The sequence below is a fragment of the Phyllopteryx taeniolatus genome, chromosome 8 (genome assembly GCF_024500385.1).
Source record: "Phyllopteryx taeniolatus isolate TA_2022b chromosome 8, UOR_Ptae_1.2, whole genome shotgun sequence".
Taxonomy (NCBI): Eukaryota; Metazoa; Chordata; class Actinopteri; order Syngnathiformes; family Syngnathidae; genus Phyllopteryx; species Phyllopteryx taeniolatus.
In genome coordinates, this window is record NC_084509.1 from 22,122,029 (window position 1) to 22,144,661 (window position 22,633).

Here is a 22,633-nt window from a genome sequence, read left to right on the forward strand (position 1 = left end):
GTCCTCACGTGATTCTTAACTCTCAGCCTCATAGAAAGGTTGCTCTCAAATTCAAATCCGACACATTATGTCACTTGCATGATACGTTTACGGGTGTAAGGATAAACGAGGTCAGAGACGGTGGAACCTGGGGGCCCCGGGGGCCCAAGGGCCGCGTATCCCTATGTCTGCAGAAAAAAAGTCCCCTCGGAGCGGCAAAGAGTTCCCCAAAGGTACTGTGCTTTACCACTTGTACTGTAGTACTTTCAACGTTCCGCCACCCCTGAAGGTTTTAACATTTGCCATTATTTTACTTCGGAAAAACAAACTACGAAGTACCTATTGTAAAGCCCTTGGAAAACTACAAGTATCAGTTTTTCACTTCCTGAGCCCTGCTAGTCACCACTGAGCAAGACACTGCTCTGGGGTGTGTGGTGTTGTGTGAGTAATAAGTACAGTAATAGACTAAAAATGAAAATCAAGAGTGAAAAGCTGTGATGTGTGGTCAGAGCCAGCAAGGCCTTCTCTGCTGGCCTGAACACTAAATACTTTTTAGAACAATTCAACAGTTAGTGTCCTCAGGTCCCAAACGCTCATTGAGTGTTGTTCAAAGGAAAGGTGATGTAACACAGTGGAAAACATGCCCCCTGTCCGAGCTTTTTTTTTTTTTAGAACATGTTGCAGTCATGGGCGGCACGGTGGCCGACTGGTTAGAGCGTCAGCCTCACAGTTCTGAGGACCCGGGTTCAATCCCCGGCCCCGCCTGTTTGGAGTTTGCATGTTCTCCCCGTGCCTGCGTGGGTTTTCTCCGGGTACTCCGGTTTCCTCCCACATCCCAAAAACATGCATGAATTGGAGACTCTAAATTGCCCGTAGGCATGACTGTGAGTGCGAATGGTTGTTTGTTCCTATGTGCCCTGCGATTGGCTGGCAACCAGTTCAGGGTGTACCCCGCCTCCTGCCCGATGACAGCTGGGATAGGCTCCAGCACGCCCGTGACTCTAGTGAGGAGAAGCGGCTCAGAAAATGGATGGATGGATGGATGTTGCAGTCATCAAATTCAAAATGAGTGAATATTTGCAAAAAAAAAACAAGGACAAGTTTATGAGTTTGAACATTAAATATCTTGCCATTGTAGAGTACTCAATTGAATATAGGTTGAAAAGGATTTGCAAATCATTATATTCTGTTTTCATGTACGTTTTACACAATGCCCCAACTTTATTGCAATTGGGGTTTGTACATTTTTCCTTGGGTCACTGTCAAATGCTGCTTTTGTATGTTATTCTTTTCACTTTGTTGGTTGCCCCTATTTTGTGGTAATTGTGAATACAGGTGGTGTGACTATCTATCTATCTATCTATCTATCTATCTATCTATCTATCTATCTATCTATCTATAATAAATGATAATCAATAAATTTAATTAGAATATTGTGAATATGTACAGTATTTCACTAGGTCAATAAAAGTGACAATGTATTCTTTAGATTAATTGAACACACAGGGAAATATTTGAAATATATTTCTTATAATGGTTAAGGTTATGGCTTAGAGCTTATAAAAACGCAAAATTCAGTAGCTCATGAACTTACAATATTGTTAAAAAAAAAGAAAGAAAGTTAACAGGTGTTGTAACCTATTCACCTATGGGTTCGGTTCTTACTCCGGAGAACCAATCCGCAGAGCGAAATTGAACCCGGAACAAGGAAATGGCCTTGAGACGCTGTAATGACGTCACATTCAGTGGTCATGAGGCGCTAAGTAAAATGAGCGCTGGGCTTTTGAAGGATTTCCCCGAATAATTGACCCTGTGGACGGCTAAACGCGCTGTAGTTTTACGAAAGCGGACAAAGTTAATCGGGCCAGCCTCATGACGCAGGAGGCAAATGCTGCGGTAAGTTTTAAACGACTCTACTGATGTTTTCACCACCACGAGTGAACACCTTCATTGTTTCAAGTGGAGGGAAAATAGCAAAGTAAGAATTTCATTTCTAAGTGTGACCACTGTGTTTTTCCTGTGCAATGACAAAGAAACACCTTGAATGTTGAACCACGCGTGAAGCACACTCATCGGCCGAACGCCATTTCCGCATACGGTCGCCAAGCGGCGTTCCAATTGGCCAATGTTCACGTCTGTCATTGTATTCAAGCTCATTGGACCTTTAAAACGAGAGGCGTGGCCTGAAAATCGTTAACAGCAGACTGACGTTGAAGGGGTTGAATTTGATAAGGTATCATTTGCGCCGCTTGACTTAGCTCAAAAGTAAAACAAGAATTCAGCAACTATAATGTATTTCGGTACGTAATAAAATAATAGCTGGATGTAACTCAACTATTAATCTTAACGTTAACAAGCACGCAGCTACCAAGATGTCCTTCAAAACAAATTAACCTTGTCTTATACAAGTTTGGTTTACTGTTAAGATAAAGGATGGGCAGCGAATGCATACGGATTTTTTTTCAGGGTTAGCAGTTATCAACCAGCTGCTTCATGTTTTTTTGTTTTTGTTTTTTGTTTTTTTTGTAAGAACCGCTCTGTTTTATTGGCAAATATTCATTAACTGATGCTTCGTGTATGAAAAAGATTTGGACCACACCTTATAACCAGAGATGCCCCTCCCTGCTTCTTATAACGGACTCAATGGAGTGGTCCTTATCTCTTGGCAACAGGGACGTATTGGGGTGGAGGTTCTGTGAATGAGGGCTTGTCTGCTTAAAAAGACTACTGTTCAGAATCTTGAGGCTGTGTGACTTCAGCACAGATCCTTACCACGGCACACTATAGCTTCTACATTGCGCAAGCCGAGTAATGGAGGAAGGACTATTCAAGTATATCAGGGTGAAGTCAGATTATGGTTTGCAAATGAGGTGTCTGGATGCAATGTCAGATGAAGAGTGTAACTTCTTGAACTTTCTTTCTTATTGTTGTAGAATGGGGATGGAAAAATCAGTCGTCTCATCCGGATCGGAACCCGCAAGAGTCAGGTACCGTATTGTATGGATTGAATTATTGATTTAACGATAGAAAGCCATTTGATCTTTTTTTTTGACATCCTTGATATCAATCTCAGAATCAGAATCATCTTTATTTGCCAAGTATGTCCAAAAAACACACAAGGAATTTGTCTCCGGTAGTTGGAGCCGCTCTAGTACGACAACAGACAGTCAATTGACAGAGAACAATTTTGAGACATAAAAAAAAAAAAAAAAAACCGGTCACTGAGCAGTAAAGGGTTGCTAGTTATCTGGTAATGCCGGTACATTTATTTATTTTTATTTATTTATTTATTTTTTTGACAATTGTGCAAAAAGATGCAGAGTCCTCTAGCACTTAGAGCAGTTTGAATGACTAATATTGCAATAGTCCGGTGCATTGACCATTGTGCAAAGGGTGCCGAGACTTCAAGGAGTGCATGCAGTTTAAAGTGACGAGTAGTGCGATAATCTGGGACAATGTTGGTTGTGCAAATGTTGCAGATACTCCTCAATCAGTGTGCAAATGGAGCAGATGCTACTCTGGTATGAGTGGCCAGTATTGGTCAACAACAGCTATGGAAATAGTGCAGAGACTACTACAGTGAGTGGACAAATTATGTAGTAGTGTCTCAGCAGAGAAGTCCAAAATTGGCAACATGGAATTGTAAGTCAACTGTTTTAAGTGGCTGATGGCAAGAGGGAAGTTCGTGAAATTGTTAAGATATTGCTGGAAATAACACGTTATGTAATGTAGAATAATTGTATTCACATTTTCCATTGTTAGCAAGGAGAGTCGTTACTATGTCACCATAACTTCCATTCCCAGTGCTATATTTCATCAGATTCTTGGGCATTTCACATTGGCGTTTTTAATGTAATGTTTAATTTTTAGTTTGCCATTCTTGGTGGCTGTTACTCAAACACTAACACTGTGGTCATATTATCCAAGTCTGATCAGTTCCAGGACATTCAACCTAACATGAAAGGCTGTTGTGTTCTTCTCATAGTTGGCTCGCATTCAGACTGACAGCGTTGCAGAAAAACTTAAAGAGCTGCACCCTGACATCATTTTGGAAATTGGTAAGATTTTTCTCTCTCTCTCACTGCTACATACTTGTATATATATATAATGAAGTGTGTATATATAATGAAGTATATATTTAGGATAGATCCAAGATGTCATTAAGAAATGAATGGCAATAGTGCTGTGATACTGTTGAGCAAGAAAAGTGGGCAAAATTATACAATGATGAATACAGTAATAATGGCACAACGGAAAAGTGCAAAATGATGGCTAAGTGTGACAGTGAACTTACGAGTCAAGTGATTAATTAACTATAGTACCTCCAGTAATTGAGAAACTTATTTCACTTATATACATGAATTTACCATTGAGCTGCAATTGGCTGGTGACCAGTCCCAGGGTGTATTGCCCCTATCGTCCAATGTTAGTTGGGATAGGCTCCAGCTCACCTACGACCCCAGTGAGGACAACGGTACTGCATAGAAAATGTTTGGATGGATGGATGTAATACCATTGATTATTGATATTTTGATCCTATTCACCAGGCACTTTTTGTAATCATTTTACTGTCCTCTCTCTTTCAGTGGCCATGTCAACAATTGGGGACAAAATCCTTGACACAGCTTTATCGAAAGTAAGGCTTGTCATCAACGTGCACATTGAAAAGTCCCCATTGTGATCTGTGTATAAATTGGAAAAATCTTCGGGTGTGAACAATTTTAAGTCACTTGTTTGTCAGATGCTGCCTCTCTAAGGCAAGTGACATAGTATAAACGGTCAGACAAGTGGTTTAGAAGAAGGTAACCTCTGTTTAATTCAACCTAGATAAAAGTAAAATAAAACATTGATGACCCTGAGTCGACGTGGAGAGAGTACTGATAAAGGCGAGGCGACCTTGTTAGCATTCTTAACTGTCTTACAATGGAAGTTAGGCACTATACAGTTTATTAAAACTTTGTTGATGACTCATTACAGAAGTGGCACGGTGATCGACTGGTTGGCACATCTGCCTCACAGTTCTGATGACCAGGGTTTAAATCTGGCCTCGCCTGTGTGGAGTTTGCATGTTCTCTCCGTGCTGGCGCGGGTTTTCTCCGGGTACTTCGGTTTCCTCCCATGTGCCATAAACACGCATGGTAGGTTGATTGAAGACTCTAAATTGCTCGTGAGTGTGAATGGTTGTTTATTTATAGGTTTCCTGCAATTGGCTGGCGACAAAGTTCAGGGTGTAGCCCGCCTCTCACCCGGAGTCAGCTCGGATAGGCTCCAGCATGCCCGCGACCCGAGTGAGGAGAAGCGGTACGGGAAAATGGATGGATGGATGGACTCGTCACAGAGACGTAGAGGGAGCTTTTCCGTTTGTGCTTGGGACCTAAGGCTCTTCACATTCAGATGCAGCTGATATTCTGTTTGTCTTCTTCTAAAGAGCAAAGCACATTAGAGGAGGAGTTAACCCTGAAGATGCCCACTGAGCAGAACTCTTAAAATATGCTGACATCTCCCAAGAAGTGTACACGTTGCGTATGTGTTAGCATAGCGTAGTGATCAACTACAGGACGTTCTGATTTATGTACAAATTCGGGTTAAGTCGCCGCTGTAGGAAGTAGGAACAGGGTGACATTGACCGAAAGTGTTAATAATTTTTATATTTATTTTTGTTTTTCTTGTTTTGTTCATTACAGATTGGGGAGAAGAGTTTGTTCACCAAAGAGTTGGAAACCGCTCTGGAGAAGAATATGTGAGTAGTACTGGCCAACCCAATCTGGCTTCACTTACAGGTCAACCGATGGCCTGCACAAAGTTGCAACATGCACGTTTACTGCAGCCGGTATTTACTAAGTACTGTAGATACTGTATGAGTGAACTTTCAAAGCAGCATGTGGATGAATGAAAAACACCGAACAACAGCTGCAAGCGCTTTTCTTTCACCCACCTATTGAGGTTAATCAGAAGTCTTTAAAGCATGTCAAGCACTTGTGAATGGTGGTATTATACCACAAGGAAATGGAGCATGTCTACATGACTGTGTTCCTGTGTCCCACAGGGTGGATCTGGTCGTCCATTCACTGAAGGACCTTCCCACCACGCTGCCTCCAGGATTCACCATCGCAGCTGTGCTCAAGTGAGTCAATTCAAACATTTTCCCATTGTTCTGGTGCAAATAATTTCAATTCATTTGGAAAATATTCACTTTTCTTGATTATTATCTTTTTGCAAATTATATGGGCAATCTGAATCTTCTTACCAAAAATGATTGCAATTTTGACAATATTATGAATCAGTGTTTTCATTTACACGTGCAACTTGCAGATCACAGTGGATCTATGTATATACCGGATGTACCTTTTTATAAAACAACTTGTGAAGCTCTATAAATTATTTAAAATTTACATACATTTGCACATCCAACGGGAAATCTTGAAAACCTCAACTCACTCATCACAACGCTAGGGATGTCAAAAATTAAAAGTGCCTCAATATTGTCGTGTTCTTGTCTTGGTGTAAAATTATGAGCTGTTTTGCTTAAAATGTAGTTTTGGGACGGATGTACAAAACGCCACGCTGCTTAGCCAGGCTGCTAGAGCGCTTCACTTCCTCATTTGAGTGTAAACGCACCCGATTGGACGCTTACCCAATGTGACCATGTGGGTAAGTTACAAGAAATATACTGATTGGCTGACTGGCCTATGTGACGGAAAGACTGCGTTGGAAGGGATGTGGGAGCATTGACTCTTGCTACAGCGTACTACGCCTTTCAGAGTGTCGCTTTGCAATTGATTGGGCGAGAGGCGCCTTGTTGTTCGCGCTGGCCTCTGTCCCAGCAAACAAAGACCCACGGGCCGGGATTGGCTGCCGTGGACCTCCGCTTTGCAAAGCCAGCGTCCTGGCCTGTACCACCGCCTCCGCTCCCTTCGGAGAGAGGTTCCGCCAAATTACTTAAGCATAGTGTAACACAATCACTCTTGAGTGGTGTTGGAGTGAGTGTTTATCTCAAGTTGCAAGTCGTGAGTGAAAGTTCATACTGCCCATAATTCGCCATATCGCGGGTTTTTGAGTGTATGCTGTAATTTTTTAATGGTAAAAATAAACGCGACCGACCATAAAACATTGAAACTTTTTTTTTTTTTTTAAAAGAACATTTCATTAAAACACATTTTGCCAGGAATAAAATCTACCTAGTGTACAGTAGTACTGTGCATTACTGTATGTTTAACAGTTTAAAATGTATAGAAAGAGTTTATAAGAGTATGGTGGAGGGTAATAGGAGTGCGGAAAAGGTTAACAAGAGTCTTAGGAGGTTCATACAGTTTAAAAATATGAATGAATAAAAAAAAATAATAATAATAATCTGTGGCCGCTACTTCGCGGATTTCGCCTATTGCTTGGGTGGTCCGGAACCTAACCATTGCGATAAACAAGCGATTACTGTTTATCTTTCCCCGAAGGTTTTGTGAAATTCCGATCTGTACAAAGTCATTCGACTTGACGGGTTCCTCGATTGTCACCTGTCACCATTGTAAAACGGCAGCGTTGCTAGTTGGCCACCTTGATTTTTAATCACCTTTAAAGCATTCAAGTACAGAGATTCTACTGTACTTAACCATTGCTTGCTTTTGCTTTGTTTTTTCAGGAGAGAGAACCCCCATGATGCTGTAGTACTACATCCGAAGAATGTAGGGAAAACGTTGGCGATGCTTCCAGACAAAAGGTACACCGGACTCGCTAAACCAGCTCGCTTTGTGCGGCGTGATCACACGCAGGGAGAAAAACACTACTTCATGCTGTGTTTTTTTTACAGTGTGATAGGCACTAGTTCACTGCGTCGTGCTGCTCAGTTGAAGAGAAGATTCCCCCACTTGGAGTTTAAAGATATCGTATCCTTATTGAAATCGGGGAGACTGGCAGGGGAGAGGCGAGACGGTCACAGGGCAGTGATGACCCGCAACCGTCACCCCCACCCAGGCCAACGAGCTCCCCAAAGGATGTGAGAATGTATGTGGTGCATTAAAAATCCACGGGGGAAAGTCATGGCGGTCCAGAGAGCATGCCGGAGTGCCGCGACACCTGGCCGAGTCTCCTCCCCTGCCAGACACTGCCCTCCCCCCACAAATGGGTGTACCGGTGAACCCGACCCAAGGAGGGGAACCAGGCCCAGCATCCCCAGAGGCCCACACCGCAGATCTGGGGCCAGAAGGATAGGGGTTCAAGTACATGCAAGTGACCCTATTGCGTGAACAGGAAAATGAGAAGACACGATATGGTCACATTACATTGCATTTACATTACACATGACATTACATTTCTGTATGACATTCTTTCCCAGGCAGACAAGAATAAAGCCTCAAGGTTCACCATTTTGATGAAAGGTGACCAGTTTTTCTTAGTTATCCATTTGGTTATTATGTTTTGTAGAGAGATTTTCTAGGGTGGTATACTCTAGGACAAGATTTTGCCATTGGTTAATGTTGATAGCTTGTTTATCTTTCCAGTTTAACAATATTTTTTTTTAGCGATTGCTAGAATTACAAGTATTGGTTGAGCACGTTTGGAAGATCTATCCCTTTGAAATCACCCAGCAGACAAAGATTAGGAGAAACCGGAATCCTACAGTTCAAAACTGAGGAGAGTTTCTGTGTAACTAGTGGCCAGAAGCACTCTGCAGGTGTACAATGCCAGAGAGCGTGAAAAGAAGTGTCTGGAATGTTTTCAGTACAATGAGTGCATTTGTTTGATTTTGCATAGCCCATTTTATGCATACTATATGTGTAATAATGTAATGTGTGATCTATTAGGTAATTTTAACTGGACGAGCTGTAAATTACAATTTTCTTTTTTTTGTCATTGAGAATGTATTTCTGCAGATTTGCGCCCAGTATTCATTGTTGAGACACTGAGAGGTGTTTTTTTTTATATCATTTTGCGATCGGCAAGTATATTGAATCAGTATTTGAGATTATTTTGGATACTTTTGAAAGGAGTTTTTTGTTTTGTGGATGAAGTTTCACTACTTTCTGAACAAAAACGGGTAGTTCTAAAGCATTCACGTGCGTTTGAAAATCTTTTTAGGATTGTTGTTCTATAGTATTAAAGGAAGTTACCACCTCTAATTTGAAATTCTTGGAAGAAGCTTTCACATGACATGAATGCATTATTTTTGAATAAGTGATGTAGTCGATCAATTCCACTTTGTTCCCATGTGCTGCAGTAAAGGGGTATTTTGTTAATTTAAAAATCCGGATTGTGCCAGATTGGTGAGGCAGAATATGGTGCTGACTAAGATTGTGTGGTTTCTAAACTTTTTGAGCAAGCTGATAAAGTGGGTGCAATAATCGCATTCTTAAAACAATTGTGGCGTTTGAGACTTGTGCTGATAAATGGGAGGTCTAAAAGTTTGGTGCTATTGCAGTTTATCGGTTCTTGTTCTAGCCAAGATTGTTGTTCAACATTTGGATGTAACCATTTAATGAGGTACTGTATTTGGCTATCAATATGTTTGAAGTTGGGTGCGTCAAGTCCCCTTTCTGCTTTACCTTTCTGAAGGGCAGATAGGCTAATTTGATTTTTCTTATTTTTAGAGTAAAAATTTAAAATGGCAGAGTCTAGCATTTGGAACCACTTGAACGTGGGTTTGATCATTAAAAATAAATAGTTAATTTGAGGTAACGTTCTAATTTTGTTACCGAAGCTATACGCCCTAAAAGTGAGATAGGTAGGTTGTTCCGTTTTAAATTATCAAAATTTTTCTCCCAGTAGAGGTACATTATTTGCATTTAACTCTTTAAGTTTTGCTTGGATTTTAATGCCTAGATATTTGATATTGCCGATCTGAGTAGGAAAGTTTTGGTTTTGGCCTGCAGGATTCCATGAGTTAGTCGTGATAGGGAGTATTGTTGATTTTGACCAATTGATAGCGTATTCTGATAATTGCAAAAATGTCTAAATGAGGTTAAAAACTGTTTGAAGTGATGACTCTTGTAAATAAGGAAGGATATCATCTGCATATATATTGATTTTGTGTTCTGACAGGAGTGCGGATACCTTTAATACTTGTGTTCTGCTGTATCGCTATTGGCAGTGGTTCGATAAATAGTGCGAATCACAGGGGTGAGAGTGGGCATCCTTGTCTAACGTTGTGATCCAGTGAACATATGAATCAAAGTTGTGAAGTACTGCAAAAAAGAAAAGACCGATTATTTTTCATAACCTTTTCCTGCGATTAATTATGTAAATTATAAAAGTCTACAGGAAGAGAGTATGAGTATGTAAACTTCTAGTTTCAACTGAATATTTGTATGAATTTCACATACGGCTCACTGAGGGAAAACCAAACTAGGATGTGCCTCTAGTTGTTCTACTAGTGCGCCGAATCATCTTACTAGTGAGGACAAAGAGCGTACTAGTACATGGGTTTCAAGAATATTGAATAAATGCGGATTTCCAAGACTCCACAGTTGCATTCATCAGAGTTGAGACTTCACAAGCTAACGCAGCGAGCAGTTTGAGCACATTGTAACAAAGTCGTGTTTCAGTGCCAGCAGGACGTGGACGAGCAGGTCCAGCGTGTGGGGGTCACGGCCGTCAAGATCTGCAGCGACGCTCAGGGCAGTGCCGAGCGTCTGGGGGTGGACCTGGCCAACTTGCTCCTGAGCAAAGGAGCCAAGGAGATCCTGACCGTGGCCAGACAGCTCAACGATGCCAGATAATGGCCGCTTGAGGGGCACGCTGCTCCCTTTGGCTCGTTATGGTGCAATCCAGTTAGGTTGTTCAGAGCCTCCGTAGTGTTTTGCAATTGTTCCTCCATAAAGCACCTCACAGAGACCATTTGTCACTAAAAGAGTGTTTTCGGAAGGGATCCAAACTCTATTTTGTTTGCAAGAATACATTATATGCCCCCCCTTCCCCCACACTCGTTTAAACACGGTAGTCCAATTAATATTGTATGGTGTTGTTAGGGTGATGTGCAGTGCCATTTCTCTTCCAAACATGCACACCATGGCATCCAAAGAGTTCAATTTTGCTGTCATCCGACCAGACTATATTCTTTTTGCCTGTGAAATCCCATTTACATTGCATGAAACGAAAGTTATGTGTGACATTAGTGTTAAGTGTACAATTGTTAGAAGTGAATGTGAGACAATCTGTGTGAGTGTATAGTCTATACGTGTTTTGGAAAGATAGCTAATTCTCAGAAATATTATTAACCACAGTAATAAACATGTTGTCAAATTCGGATTTAGCTGACAGTGTCAATCCAAACAGAACATTATAAGCATACCTAGTGTACCCAATATAGTGGCCAGGAAGTGGTTATATTGTTGCGGAGATATTTTTCCTCAGCGTTCCTCTCCAGCGTGGAAACTTGAACACCAGACTGAAGAAACTGGACGAGAAGGAGGACTTTGCAGCCATCATCCTTGCTGCAGCAGGTCTAAAGAGAATGGGCTGGGAAAACCGAATCAGCCAGGTTCCAGTTTTGTATTATTTTGTTGTATCTTATTTATTTTTTAAAAATCATCTATAGTGCCGCGGCACGGTGGCCGCCTGGTTATAGCGTCAGCCTCACAGTTCTGAGGACCCGGGTTCAATCCCCGGCCCCGCCTGTGTGGAGTTTGCATGTTCTCCCCGTGGCTGCGTGGGTTTTCTCCGGGCACTCTGGTTTCCCCCCACATCCCAAAAACATGCATTAATTGGAGACTCTAAATTGCCCGTAGATGTGACTGTAAGTGCGAATGGTTGTTTGTTCGTATGTGCCCTGCGATTGGCTGGCAGCCAGTTCAGGGTGTACCCCGCCTCCTGCCCGATGACAGCTGGGATAGGCTCCAGCACGCCCGCGACCCTAGTGAGGAGAAGCGGCTCAGAAAATGGATGGATGGATGGATGTAAAATATGTGCCTTGGCTCAATAAAGGTTGGGAAACACTGGTCTAGTGAGCAGTCATCTAACATACTGTGAAAGGCCCTCCCGATTAGTTGGCCAGCCAATTTTATTGGCTGATATTAGCCCCTTTAAAAAATTGCAGAAAATCGGGAGATTGTTTTTTTTCCCCATTTTTTTTTTTTTTAAATGTATATTATGTAGACATTACATTAGATCAAGATAATGACATTCAAACTAACATTCGTACCCAAAATCAGCCCCCCCCCCCAGAAAAAAAAGCCCAATAATTTTTATCTTGTAAAGTTAAGCAAAGACGAAAGGACAAAGTATTGTGAAACAGTCAAATGTTCTCCGTGTAGTTTAAATCTTTATCCATTGTATATTTTTTATATGAATTAGCCGATCAGTTATCTGAATTATATTCTGCCATATATTGGAATCGGCCTCATAAAAATCCATATTGTTCTGGCACTAATACTGTCTGTCCTCTTCTAGATTCTGGAGCCTGAGGATTGCATGTATGCTGTTGGACAGGTAGGAACAATTATTGCCTTATAAATTCTGCGCAAAAGCACTTCTTGTTATTGCAGTGTGTTTTTTGTCTCTCTCTGTGTGTCGAAATCTAACAAATGTGTGGATGTCAGGGCGCTCTGGCCGTGGAGGTTCGAGCCAAAGATACTGACATCCTGGAGATGTTGTCCGTGCTTAACGACACCGACACTGTACTGCGCTGCATAGCCGAGAGAGCCTTCCTCAGGCACCTGGTGCGCATGCACACCCCTACAACCACACGCACGCACGCACGCACTGCTATTTTCATTCTACAGTGGAACCTCCGAAGTTGAAACCCTGTCTGTTTTTGTGACGTCGGATAACTTCAAAGTTGAGACCGAGCCCGGCCGCAAATATCCCCAAAAATCTGTGAGTAATTGACACCGCCCCAAAAGGGTTTATCATTGATCGATAACGCACTTTGTAATTTTCCTCGGCACCGAGATGACACTCGATGGCAGTAAAGCAATACTGTCATTTGGCCCGACTGAGAACAAAAAGAATAGTTTGCAGTAGGGCTGCACTATATCGGAAAAAGTGTTATAGGGTGTTGAATATTGCAATATTACAAGTTATTTGTTAATTTTGTCCTTGTTTGTTTCCTCCTCTCCCGTCTGCCATTCTTCCTCTGCCTGCTGCTGCTGAGGTTATCACAGTACGCTTAGGGGTCTGTTCTAGCCAATAGGCGACCACTATCTGGGGGGGTGGATGGCGATGTGCCTTTAAGGTGACATCTGATTGGTCAAACTCAGATAAACGCCACACGCGTGCAACAACGTATTACTTTATTGCACGTCTTTGCGATACACATGTCGCAAGCGCCATTATTGCGATGATATTTTTTCGATATATTGTGCAGCCCTAGTTTTCAGCAAATACCAGAGAACAGGTTAAAAAAATAAATAAATCTGGAAACGCCCAACCGCGAATATGCGGGGGCTCAATGTAAAGTGTATTAATCCAGAAAATGCTAAATTGAAGGAATTTATCCTTGAAGTGAAATCTTACGAGAACTGTTGCAGACATGCGTACATCACACATGAAGTCTTGTTTGACGTTTGAGGCATATTTATATCCAAACAGCAAAATGGGGGCGTTCTGCTTCAGAGTTTCCACTGGGCGTTGACATCCATGTGCAGTATGCTCAGCTAAGTGTCATTTGTAGGAGGGAGGGTGCAGCGTTCCCGTGGCTGTGCACACAGAGGTCAAAGACTCGCAGGTAACTTGTGTTTTGTTTGGTTTGTCTTAACTAATACACTTTAAAAGCATCCATCGATTTTTCTATACTGCTTTTCCTCATTGGGGTCGTGGGGGGGGGAGCTGGAGCATATCCCAGAGGCCGGGGTAACTTGATAAGACAATCTTTAGCAACGTCGACATTCTCATCAACTTGAACACTGGATATGCCTTTATTGACAAATTGCATAAATGCTTTTAGACACTGAATTATTAAAAAAGAAAAGAAAAGAAGACGAAACATATATATACTTTTTTATAGCTGCAAACACAACATTTTCTTGTCTTCTGCCAGTTTCAGTTAAAAGATACCTGGCCATCAAGTAAAAATTCATTTGACCCCAAAATTGGTATGAATTGTTTTGTGCCTGACAGGCTACAAGTGCATCGAAATAAATTAGAATATTGTGGTGAACTTTTATTTAAAAATGTATTTCAGTAGTTTAATTCATTATTGAAACTCCTATAGATTCACTACACACGGTGGAAACATTTTACGATTTTATTTCGAAGCAGTTGGATGATGACGGTTGAAAACCCCAAATTCACCATCTCAATAGTGAGGATGAGCACAACGGAAAATGGGTGGATGGATATCTTGTTGTTTAAATTGAATTATTTAAGTATTAGCGCATGTGGCCTGACCGAACTCGAGAAATGGACCTTTAATTTATTGGAAAAAAAATATTCGCGGCCCTTTGGGATTTAACAAATGGGATTGAATCTGTTTGAGTTCATGTTGCAGTTTTTCAACTGTTAACAAGTCGAACATTTTTCCTAGACAAGGAACAGCCATCGCCTGCCTGCAATAAGGCATAATGGCTACATCTGTCGTTTGGCTTTTGGTTATGGCAAGCAGATCACACAACGTCAATATTTTGGTCTCTTGTGCCCACAGCTTTACTTGACGGGTGGCGTGTACAGCTTGGATGGTTCGGATTTTCTGAAGAACACCATGCAGACTAGCATCGCTCCGAGTGATAAGGTAACACGGATTAAAAAGCCATTATGAGATGTTCCTCACCTTTACCGTGTTAAATTTAGTTAGTCATAGAATTTTTACATCTGTGTCTCCGGTGTTGGGAACATTAATTTCCGATGTGAACTAGTTCAAAGTTGCAAAAATGAACTAGTTCAGTTCATAGTTCATAATTGAAAATTTAGAACAAAGTTGACCATTTCAGACATGAACGAGTTAATAGTTGCGGGCTTTTACTCTCAAAATACGGGCACTTCATTTCGCCATTGTTGCCACCCATTCAGCCCACACAAGTACCCAGCTGCAGTTTCAATCTCAAAAACATGAATAAATAAATAAATTGCTAAATGCCAGAATAATCGGAGGATTTTTTTGCTGGTTGTTCCTTTTAAGTTCTATTTAAAGTTGAGCTTCGGTAGTTGAATAAATGCAAACTTTTGACACGAATGAATCATTGTGTTTATTAATCATAATTTAAACATGAATCAAAATAATCCCGATGATTATTTTTTTTTCCATCATTTTTTTCACGCCAACCTGGCAACACAGTCTGCGTTCTTGTGCACAGGCGAGAGGCGGGGTACACCATGAACTGGTCGCCAGCCAATCGCAGGTCACATAGAAACAAACAACCATTCGCACTCACATTCACACCAACGGGCAATTTAGAGTTGTCAATTAACCTACCATGTATGTTTTTGGGATGTGGGAGGAAACCGGAGTGCCTGGAGAAAACCCACGCAGGCACGGGGAGAACATGCAAACTCCACACAGGCGGGGCCGGGGATTGAACCCCGGTCCTCAGAACTGTGACGCAGACACTCTAACCAGTTGTGCCGCATAATATAGTATAAAGCTGAAGATGCTAAATAGGAAATAATCACTAACACTTATTACATCACAATTACATATTACATCATGAATATACGGGGCCAGTCCAAGTTCTGACAGGGTCAAAAAGGCTTAAGGCTAGTGATGGTTCACTGTGCTGACGTCACTGCGGCTGTCCCACGCGTAGTTTGCCCTTATACTCGAGCGCAACCCACGCTGCATTTTTTTTTTTGCCATTTCCGGTAGCCGTTTTTACTTTCAGTAACAAGGAACAAAGCAACAACAATGGCAACCGCGACAGAAAAAATTGACCTAGATGACCAGATGATCCGTTGATTTATGCAGCAAAATCGATCGAGAAGATGGCGACGTAGATAGTATGTAGAACCAATACGTCATCACACCATGTGACTAAAACGGACCAATCACGAGAGATGATCTCCGCGGCGTTCGACGCGCAGCAACTATTTTTGTCGGGTGCACGGCACGCTACACAGAGGTGCCGCACGGGGCAATTCGTCAGTCACGTGATGCAATGCGGGCGTTTATTGAGAATCAGACTCGATCAGTCGAACAGAACAAAGTTTCTAGAGGGGAGAGAGAAACAAAGACAAAGCGCTAATAAACGGGATGAGAGAAGTAAATCATTACATTATCTACAACAATGAAACATTAAATATGAGTCTTGCATGGGGCTGTAGTGCTAGACCCTGTGAGGGAAGGACAGGACAAGATAGAACAGGACAAGGACAGGAGAAGAAGCATGCAGGACAAGGGTCGTGAACCCGGCTGTACAACTGAAGTGTGGTGCGATTAATTATGTAAATTATAAAAGTCTACATGAAGAGAGTATGAGTATGTAAACTTCTAGTTTCAACTGAATATTTGTATGAATTTCACATACGGCTCACTGAGGGAAAACCAAACTAGGATGTGCCTCTAGTTGTTCTACTAGTGCGCCGAATCATCTTACTAGTGAGGACAAAGAGCGTACTAGTACATGGGTTTCAAGAATATTGAATAAATGCGGATTTCCAAGACACCACAGTTGCATTCATCAGAGTTGAGACTTCACAAGCTAACGCAGCGAGCAGTTTGAGCACATTGTAACAAAGTCGTGTTTCAGTGCCAGCAGGACGTGGACGAGCAGGTCCAGCGTGTGGGGGTCACGGCCGTCAAGATCTGCAGCGACGCTCAGGGCAGTGCCGAGCGTCTGGGGGTGGACCTGGCCAACTTGCTCCTGAGCAAAGGAGCCAAGGAGATCCTGACCGTGGCCAGACAGCTCAACGATGCCAGATAATGGCCGCTTGAGGGGCACGCTGCTCCCTTTGGCTCGTTATGGTGCAATCCAGTTAGGTTGTTCAGAGCCTCCGTAGTGTTTTGCAATTGTTCCTCCATAAAGCACCTCACAGAGACCATTTGTCACTAAAAGAGTGTTTTCGGAAGGGATCCAAACTCTATTTTGTTTGCAAGAATACATTATATGCCCCCCCACACACACACTCGTTTAAACACGGTAGTCCAATTAATATTGCTTATTTTATTGATTAATATTTGTAGAATAAGAATGAAAGCGATGAATTCGTCAATTGTCATCCATCCCAGGGCGGCGCCATTTTGGCAGCATTCACAACGTTGACACGTGAAACGAACCTGGAAAACGGGAATCGGACTTTCCATGTGTGCTGCGATAACTAGCATGACTACAGGGTGATGACGTGATGATTTTGATCAAAATTGATGAATTCATGTTTCATTATTTTTCCACAAATGCAGTATCAAGCAGAATGCTGTTTAGAATGGCGATTATTAACTTGAAACTCATTTCACCTGTAACTCACTTTTAAGTATTTAAGAAGTTGCAGTCATGTTGCCTTGCAAGATGCTGTCCTCAACAACGTAAATATTTATTTTGCATTTACCTTCTGTTGCCAGTGATTGTCCGAAAGTAGTCTTTCCCCAAGGTCTTAAGCCACCTGCAACACCCCAACAGAGTGACGTACTCACCCACATGTGTAAAAAAACCCAAAATATCATGAAATTTTAAGTTTGAAAATCAAGCACATGGAATGTATATTTGCTTTTTTTTTTTCTTCTTCTTCCGTGGAATGATATTGAAAACGGGGTTCTGTATTTGTCTTTTCTGTGCTGTTTGTTTCTTTAAATAAAAGAAAAGGTGGGAAAAGGTGTTGTTTAATTATACCAGACTATTACCCCCTATGAAAGGTGCACCAGTTTTGGAATCCCTGTCCTAAAGGCCTAAATGCATTATGTCTCGGTTGCCTTTTGCTCTTTTCTAGATTTTTTTTTTTTTTAAATGAATGTGCTGTATGAATAAATACACGGTATCTACCTTAAAGGTCTTCATTCTGCCTTTTATAGACACACAAGTTTGAAACCACAATATGTTTTGTTTTTAGCTTTTAAATGTTAACTTTTTATTCTTACTGTTTCCCAGTACTCATTAATAAGCTATTAAGAAATGGTTTTACCACAATTATCTTTTTTTTTTTTTTGCTTTACCCCATGTGAACATGGCATCTATTTAAATCCTTTTTTTTTTTTCGTGTCCTGTTATCTTATGAATGCAATTTTTAATCACTAATCAAGAAAAACCTAAAGGGAATGTGTCCCAGATCTTGAATTATGTATTCCAGTTGAAAATGTTAAATACCAAAGAACTTACAAATGGTCAATGGACACCCGATCATTTAATAATTAAGGACTGAATTGAAAATCATACTCAAAGTGGGGGGAAAAAAATAAAACACAGGCTGATCCAACATATTGGTGAACCTCCTCCCAACAACTCATCTTGGCGTGTGGATGTAGCTCAGAGCAGGTAGAGATTAGAAAATATAATTTTCAATATCACACACACAACCAGAAGCCAACAAAAACGTTATTGAGGAATAGCAAACACATTTTTAACAAATTAGAATTTTGAATTTAGATGTACTCACAGTATATGCAAATAAACAACCTATAATGGACAAAATTGTAGTTTTACATCGCCTAATTGTAACACACACACACACCAAAAAAAGTCCATCAGGAAAGATGAGCTATTTCAAACTTACATCTTTAATTCCAAATAAATATGTTGTACAAAATTGTAATGTTCACAGAATAAATAAAATGCAAATAGCACTAAAGTCACTATGATTCATTTCATCACATGGCTCCGAGTTTCCTCCAAAAATGGACGTAAAATATATTTTTTAGGGAACTAGGTCTATAAAAGAAAAAAGAAATAACACAGATGTGAGATTTGGCGCATGAATTTCAAGCAACAGTGGACTCTACATATTATGAAATAGAAGAAACTGATTTTCAAAACAATATTCATGTTATTCATATGTATTGCTCATATTGCAAGGAGCAGCTAAATTACTTTTCCATGTCACAATATTGATAAGTTCCATTCCTGTTCGTGGTTATCATCATACTTTCAGTAGTACCACTCATCTTGTAGCATTAAAGCAAAGTAAAAAAAAACAAAACGCATGACCAACACCTAAAGACGCTTGTGGAGTTAATATAATTTGTATAATGAGGGTTTGAACTATGACCTTTAACTACTTTTGCTTGACTTTTGGGGCGTATTTTCCCAGAACATTTTCGTTAAACTAAAACAAATGAACTTTGGAAGGTCCATTATACAAAAAAAAAAAAAAAAACCTATAATAAGCATTTTCTTCTTCTTTCTTCTTCTCTATTGGAATATGTGTGCAAGTGAATAGTTACAATGTTGAGCCTTCTACTTCTGAACAATTTACTTGGGCATACCAGAATTGTTTTATGCCCGTTCATTCCAATATACACACGATATGAACCACAATCACCAGCAAAGTTAATTTTGGCTCGCCTTTTGTCTGTATGTTGCTCCTGTAATTTTTGGGAATAGCTCACAGAAAATGGGCCCAGGACATGGAAGTGCTTCGAGAGATTTGATTGATATCTAGCACACATACAGTAGTGAATGTACACTTCAATGCGTACAAATGGAATAAGGTCCTCAGAAGCGACTCGAGCTCAACTCATTTTCGGCAAATCAGGCGTAGGACTCGTCACTCTCACGCGAGGTGGGACTCGCGGCAAACACACAATCCATCATGGGAATGAGATGCAAGTGTGAAATGCAGTTGACACCTGAGGTAAAGAGCATACTTCCCTGTATACTGTTCATTTTGACAAATCATTTGTCACATCTAAAGCAAATATTGATTAATAAATAGAAACATAGGTGTGTTAATGTGATAAACCAAGTAAACAAAATTCTGTTTCTAAATGTTGATTTTATTAAGGAAAAAAAAAAAAAAAAAAAATACTCCAAGCTACGTGGCCATTTGTGAAAAAGTAATGGCCAGCCGATTAATCGGTCGCGCGTCCAATTGGAAACCCAAAACAACAATACAGGAGAACGTGAAAACAAACGTTAACAGATGCCCCTTTTCCATTGCACCGGTTTTAACCCCAACCAGCCTGGTTCCGCCCTGTCTGGTGGCTTTTCAGTTACACTTTTTCGAGGTCGGGCGGTGACAATGGCACCTCTTCCGAGCTGCTTCTAAAACGCAGGGCGAGGAGGGCCGTGACGTCACTGTCAATCTGATTGGGCGACAGATGTCGTGGTTTCTTTTAAGCGCAGTGACTTGTCACTTGCACAATCATGGCGTCTAAAGGCTGCCGCACAAAGAGCGCCGCCGCCGAACCCGACTGAAGTGTCGTGCGTCGTGCGTGGTTTGGTTCACGAGTGGCCGATCAGTCTGCCACTGGTTTTGCCGCCATTCAAAATTCGAATGGCCGTCAAAACGTCGCAGCTTATAGCCAATCAAAAGGCAGATAAACATTTCCCAGTACATCGCGATTTATGCAAAGTGTGCTGCTGTAACATACAGTGGAACCTCCAAAGTCCAAAGCATCATCATGTGTGATTTCAGCAACTCTTGTGAGTTTTATTCCTACTGTTACTATACTATTTGCTTAGCTTTTTTTTTTTTTTTTTTTGGGATGCCGCCGCAGATTTTACCAGTCGTGGAAAAGAGGAAGCGTGTAATGATAACCGGGAATGTTGCCAACTGTGACATAGGGAAGGTTCTGTCTGCCTCACTCTAATATGAGCAATAGAATGAAATATCAATAAATTAAATATATTTACATTACATACAAGTAAAGCATGACCACATTACCGGCAACCTCTCATTGCTCAATGACTCTCCGCAGTGTGTTTGTTTTTACGTTTCTATGTCTCAAAAAGTATTTTTGTCAAAATGGCCGTCCGTTGTCGGCTCCAACCCTCGTGTGTTTTTGACGTACTTGGCAAATAAAGATGATTCTGCTTCTAAAATCTTGAGAGTCAACCACCATCTTAGAATGGATTACGTTCACCTTTGGAAATTCCACTGAAACATACATAAAATATAGAAATAGTTTGATCCAGCTGTATTTCAGTGACATTTCTCCCGTGTAGTGTAGCTAACACCCCGTTGCCCAGATGAACATATTTGGAGGCACTTGGTGGGATTCATATCCAACGGATGCTACACATGCAAAAGTGTCTCCCTCCAGTCAAAGCTGTGGTTTGGTCCATGTGTGAGTGGGAGGATGGGTGTGTCGACCATCTGCCACTGCCCCGAGTCGCCCTGCTCCTCGCAGGAGCAGAGGCCCAGGTAAGGGATCTAAAAAACAAACAAACAAACAAAACATTTTGAAGAAGACTGCCTATTATTATGACCTCTTCCAAGGACATTATCTCCGCCAATGAGCTTATGTTTCCTATTGGGATTTGCTTGTTACCTCAACTGAGGAGGGGGGGATATTTGCATCACTGTTTGTACGTTAGATAGAATTACAAAAAACAGAATCTTACAGTGAGCTCGTTATGTTTGTTGATAATAATCATGGATGAACTGAGAGAGGCAGGCTGCATCAAGAGCAAAAGTCTGACTGTATGGGGAAAAAGAAAAAGAAAAAAGCTATGCAGTAACCTTTCGAACTACTTGGATGAAGTCTTTGGCGCTCCGTGGGACGAAACCCTGCAGCTGGCGTGTGCAGGCCTCTAAGGAAGAGGCGTGGGCTACAATCAGCACATTGTTTCCTGAGGAGAGCGGAAACAGGCAAAGGAGGCAACAGCGGACAAATGCTTGACACAATACAATGTACAATACATATGCTGTACATCTTAAAAAAGAAGGAGCATATATTTGCATTAGTTTTTCATTCCTTGCTCATCAAAGCACAGAACAGGTAAACAAACGCTTACCAGAGTTTTTGCAGTCTGATAGGATCTCTTTGGTCACTCGGTGGCTTCGACTCATGTAGCTCTCATACGATTCAGGCACAGTAAGCTTGCTGATGGGGATCAGCGGTCTGGAATGAATGTAAAAGTAATACAAATAAGCAGTAAGTTTGCTGCTCCTTTATGCAGTTAAAATGTTATTGTTTGAAGATGACGGTGGAAACCCACGCAAGCGGCGGAAGAACCTGCGCTGTGATTCCAACCCGGAACCTCTCGACTGTGAGGCAGATGTGCTAACCGCTACCTCTGCAGTATATCGAGTGCTGCCTGATTGATAAAATAATATTTTAAAATACGTTGTTGTTTTTGTGCTGTAGTTTGAATCATATTTTGGTTGCATCTTTACAAGTACTCTAAAATGATATAGGGGACAATGTCAAAGTGCTACTCGCAAGTCGGAAATATCGATCGTTCCTTCTTCTATGACTACTATTACATCGACCAATACCAATAGTACTACTACCGCATATTTAAAAAAAAAATGTATTTTTTTTTTTTTTTTTACAATAAACTTTGAGGTACTTTGTGTAGCTACTTGACCAAGAGTTGAAATGAGAGCGTGACTTGCTAAGTCGGTAGCGCATCAAACTTTTCACCCGAGTGGCACTCTTGTCTTGACAACAGAAAAGAAATGAAAACAAATCAAATCAAGATTTGTTGTCAGTGTATTTTTCAACATTTCTTCACAACTGGATGGAAAATAGATAAATGAAATAATCCCGATTCGTCACCTGTATGTCGCGTCCACACTGAAATGGGTTGCGGCCAGGTCAGCAGGAGGTATCCATGCTGGCAAGGAGCTCCCAGAAACCCACTTGGTCCATTCAAAAAGCCCCGGTTCCACACGTATTTTTAGCTTGCTCTCCTGCTGCATACCT

At 41.2% G+C, this 22,633-nt stretch overlaps 2 protein-coding genes across 11 annotated transcripts in view; one reads left to right on the forward strand and one right to left on the reverse strand.

Annotated features, from left to right (window-relative positions):
- The first annotated feature begins 42 nt into the window (after positions 1 to 42).
- Positions 43 to 17,642, forward strand: LOC133482427 (porphobilinogen deaminase-like). 4 transcript variants are annotated; one of them, XM_061782557.1, is made up of 14 exons: positions 43 to 212; positions 2,913 to 2,966; positions 3,965 to 4,037; positions 4,566 to 4,615; positions 5,664 to 5,719; positions 6,026 to 6,103; positions 7,613 to 7,690; positions 7,781 to 7,856; positions 11,333 to 11,446; positions 12,355 to 12,393; positions 12,504 to 12,623; positions 13,577 to 13,630; positions 14,546 to 14,632; positions 16,584 to 17,642. In XM_061782557.1, exons 4-14 carry the CDS (start codon positions 4,571 to 4,573, stop codon positions 16,755 to 16,757), a joined length of 921 nt encoding a protein of 306 aa, XP_061638541.1. In that variant the 5' UTR covers positions 43 to 212; positions 2,913 to 2,966; positions 3,965 to 4,037; positions 4,566 to 4,570; the 3' UTR covers positions 16,758 to 17,642. The 4 variants fall into 4 exon arrangements, with proteins under 4 accessions (XP_061638541.1, XP_061638538.1, XP_061638537.1 ...); XM_061782554.1 differs by lacking the exon at positions 43 to 212 and adding an exon at positions 1,694 to 1,875; XM_061782553.1 differs by lacking the exon at positions 43 to 212 and adding an exon at positions 2,740 to 2,820.
- An 880-nt stretch (positions 17,643 to 18,522) lies between these two features.
- gkup (glucuronokinase with putative uridyl pyrophosphorylase) overlaps positions 18,523 to 22,633 on the reverse strand; it is a 68,292-nt gene continuing 64,181 nt past the window's right edge. For all 7 annotated transcript variants that reach the window (XM_061782548.1, XM_061782547.1, XM_061782544.1 and 4 more), the window contains 4 exons: positions 22,487 to 22,631; positions 21,720 to 21,826; positions 21,445 to 21,554; positions 18,523 to 21,135 (listed from right to left, as the gene is read on the reverse strand). In XM_061782548.1, coding sequence (XP_061638532.1) covers positions 20,998 to 21,135; positions 21,445 to 21,554; positions 21,720 to 21,826; positions 22,487 to 22,631 — 500 coding nt within the window. In that variant the 3' untranslated portion in view covers positions 18,523 to 20,997. The remainder of the gene's footprint in view (positions 21,136 to 21,444; positions 21,555 to 21,719; positions 21,827 to 22,486; positions 22,632 to 22,633) is intronic.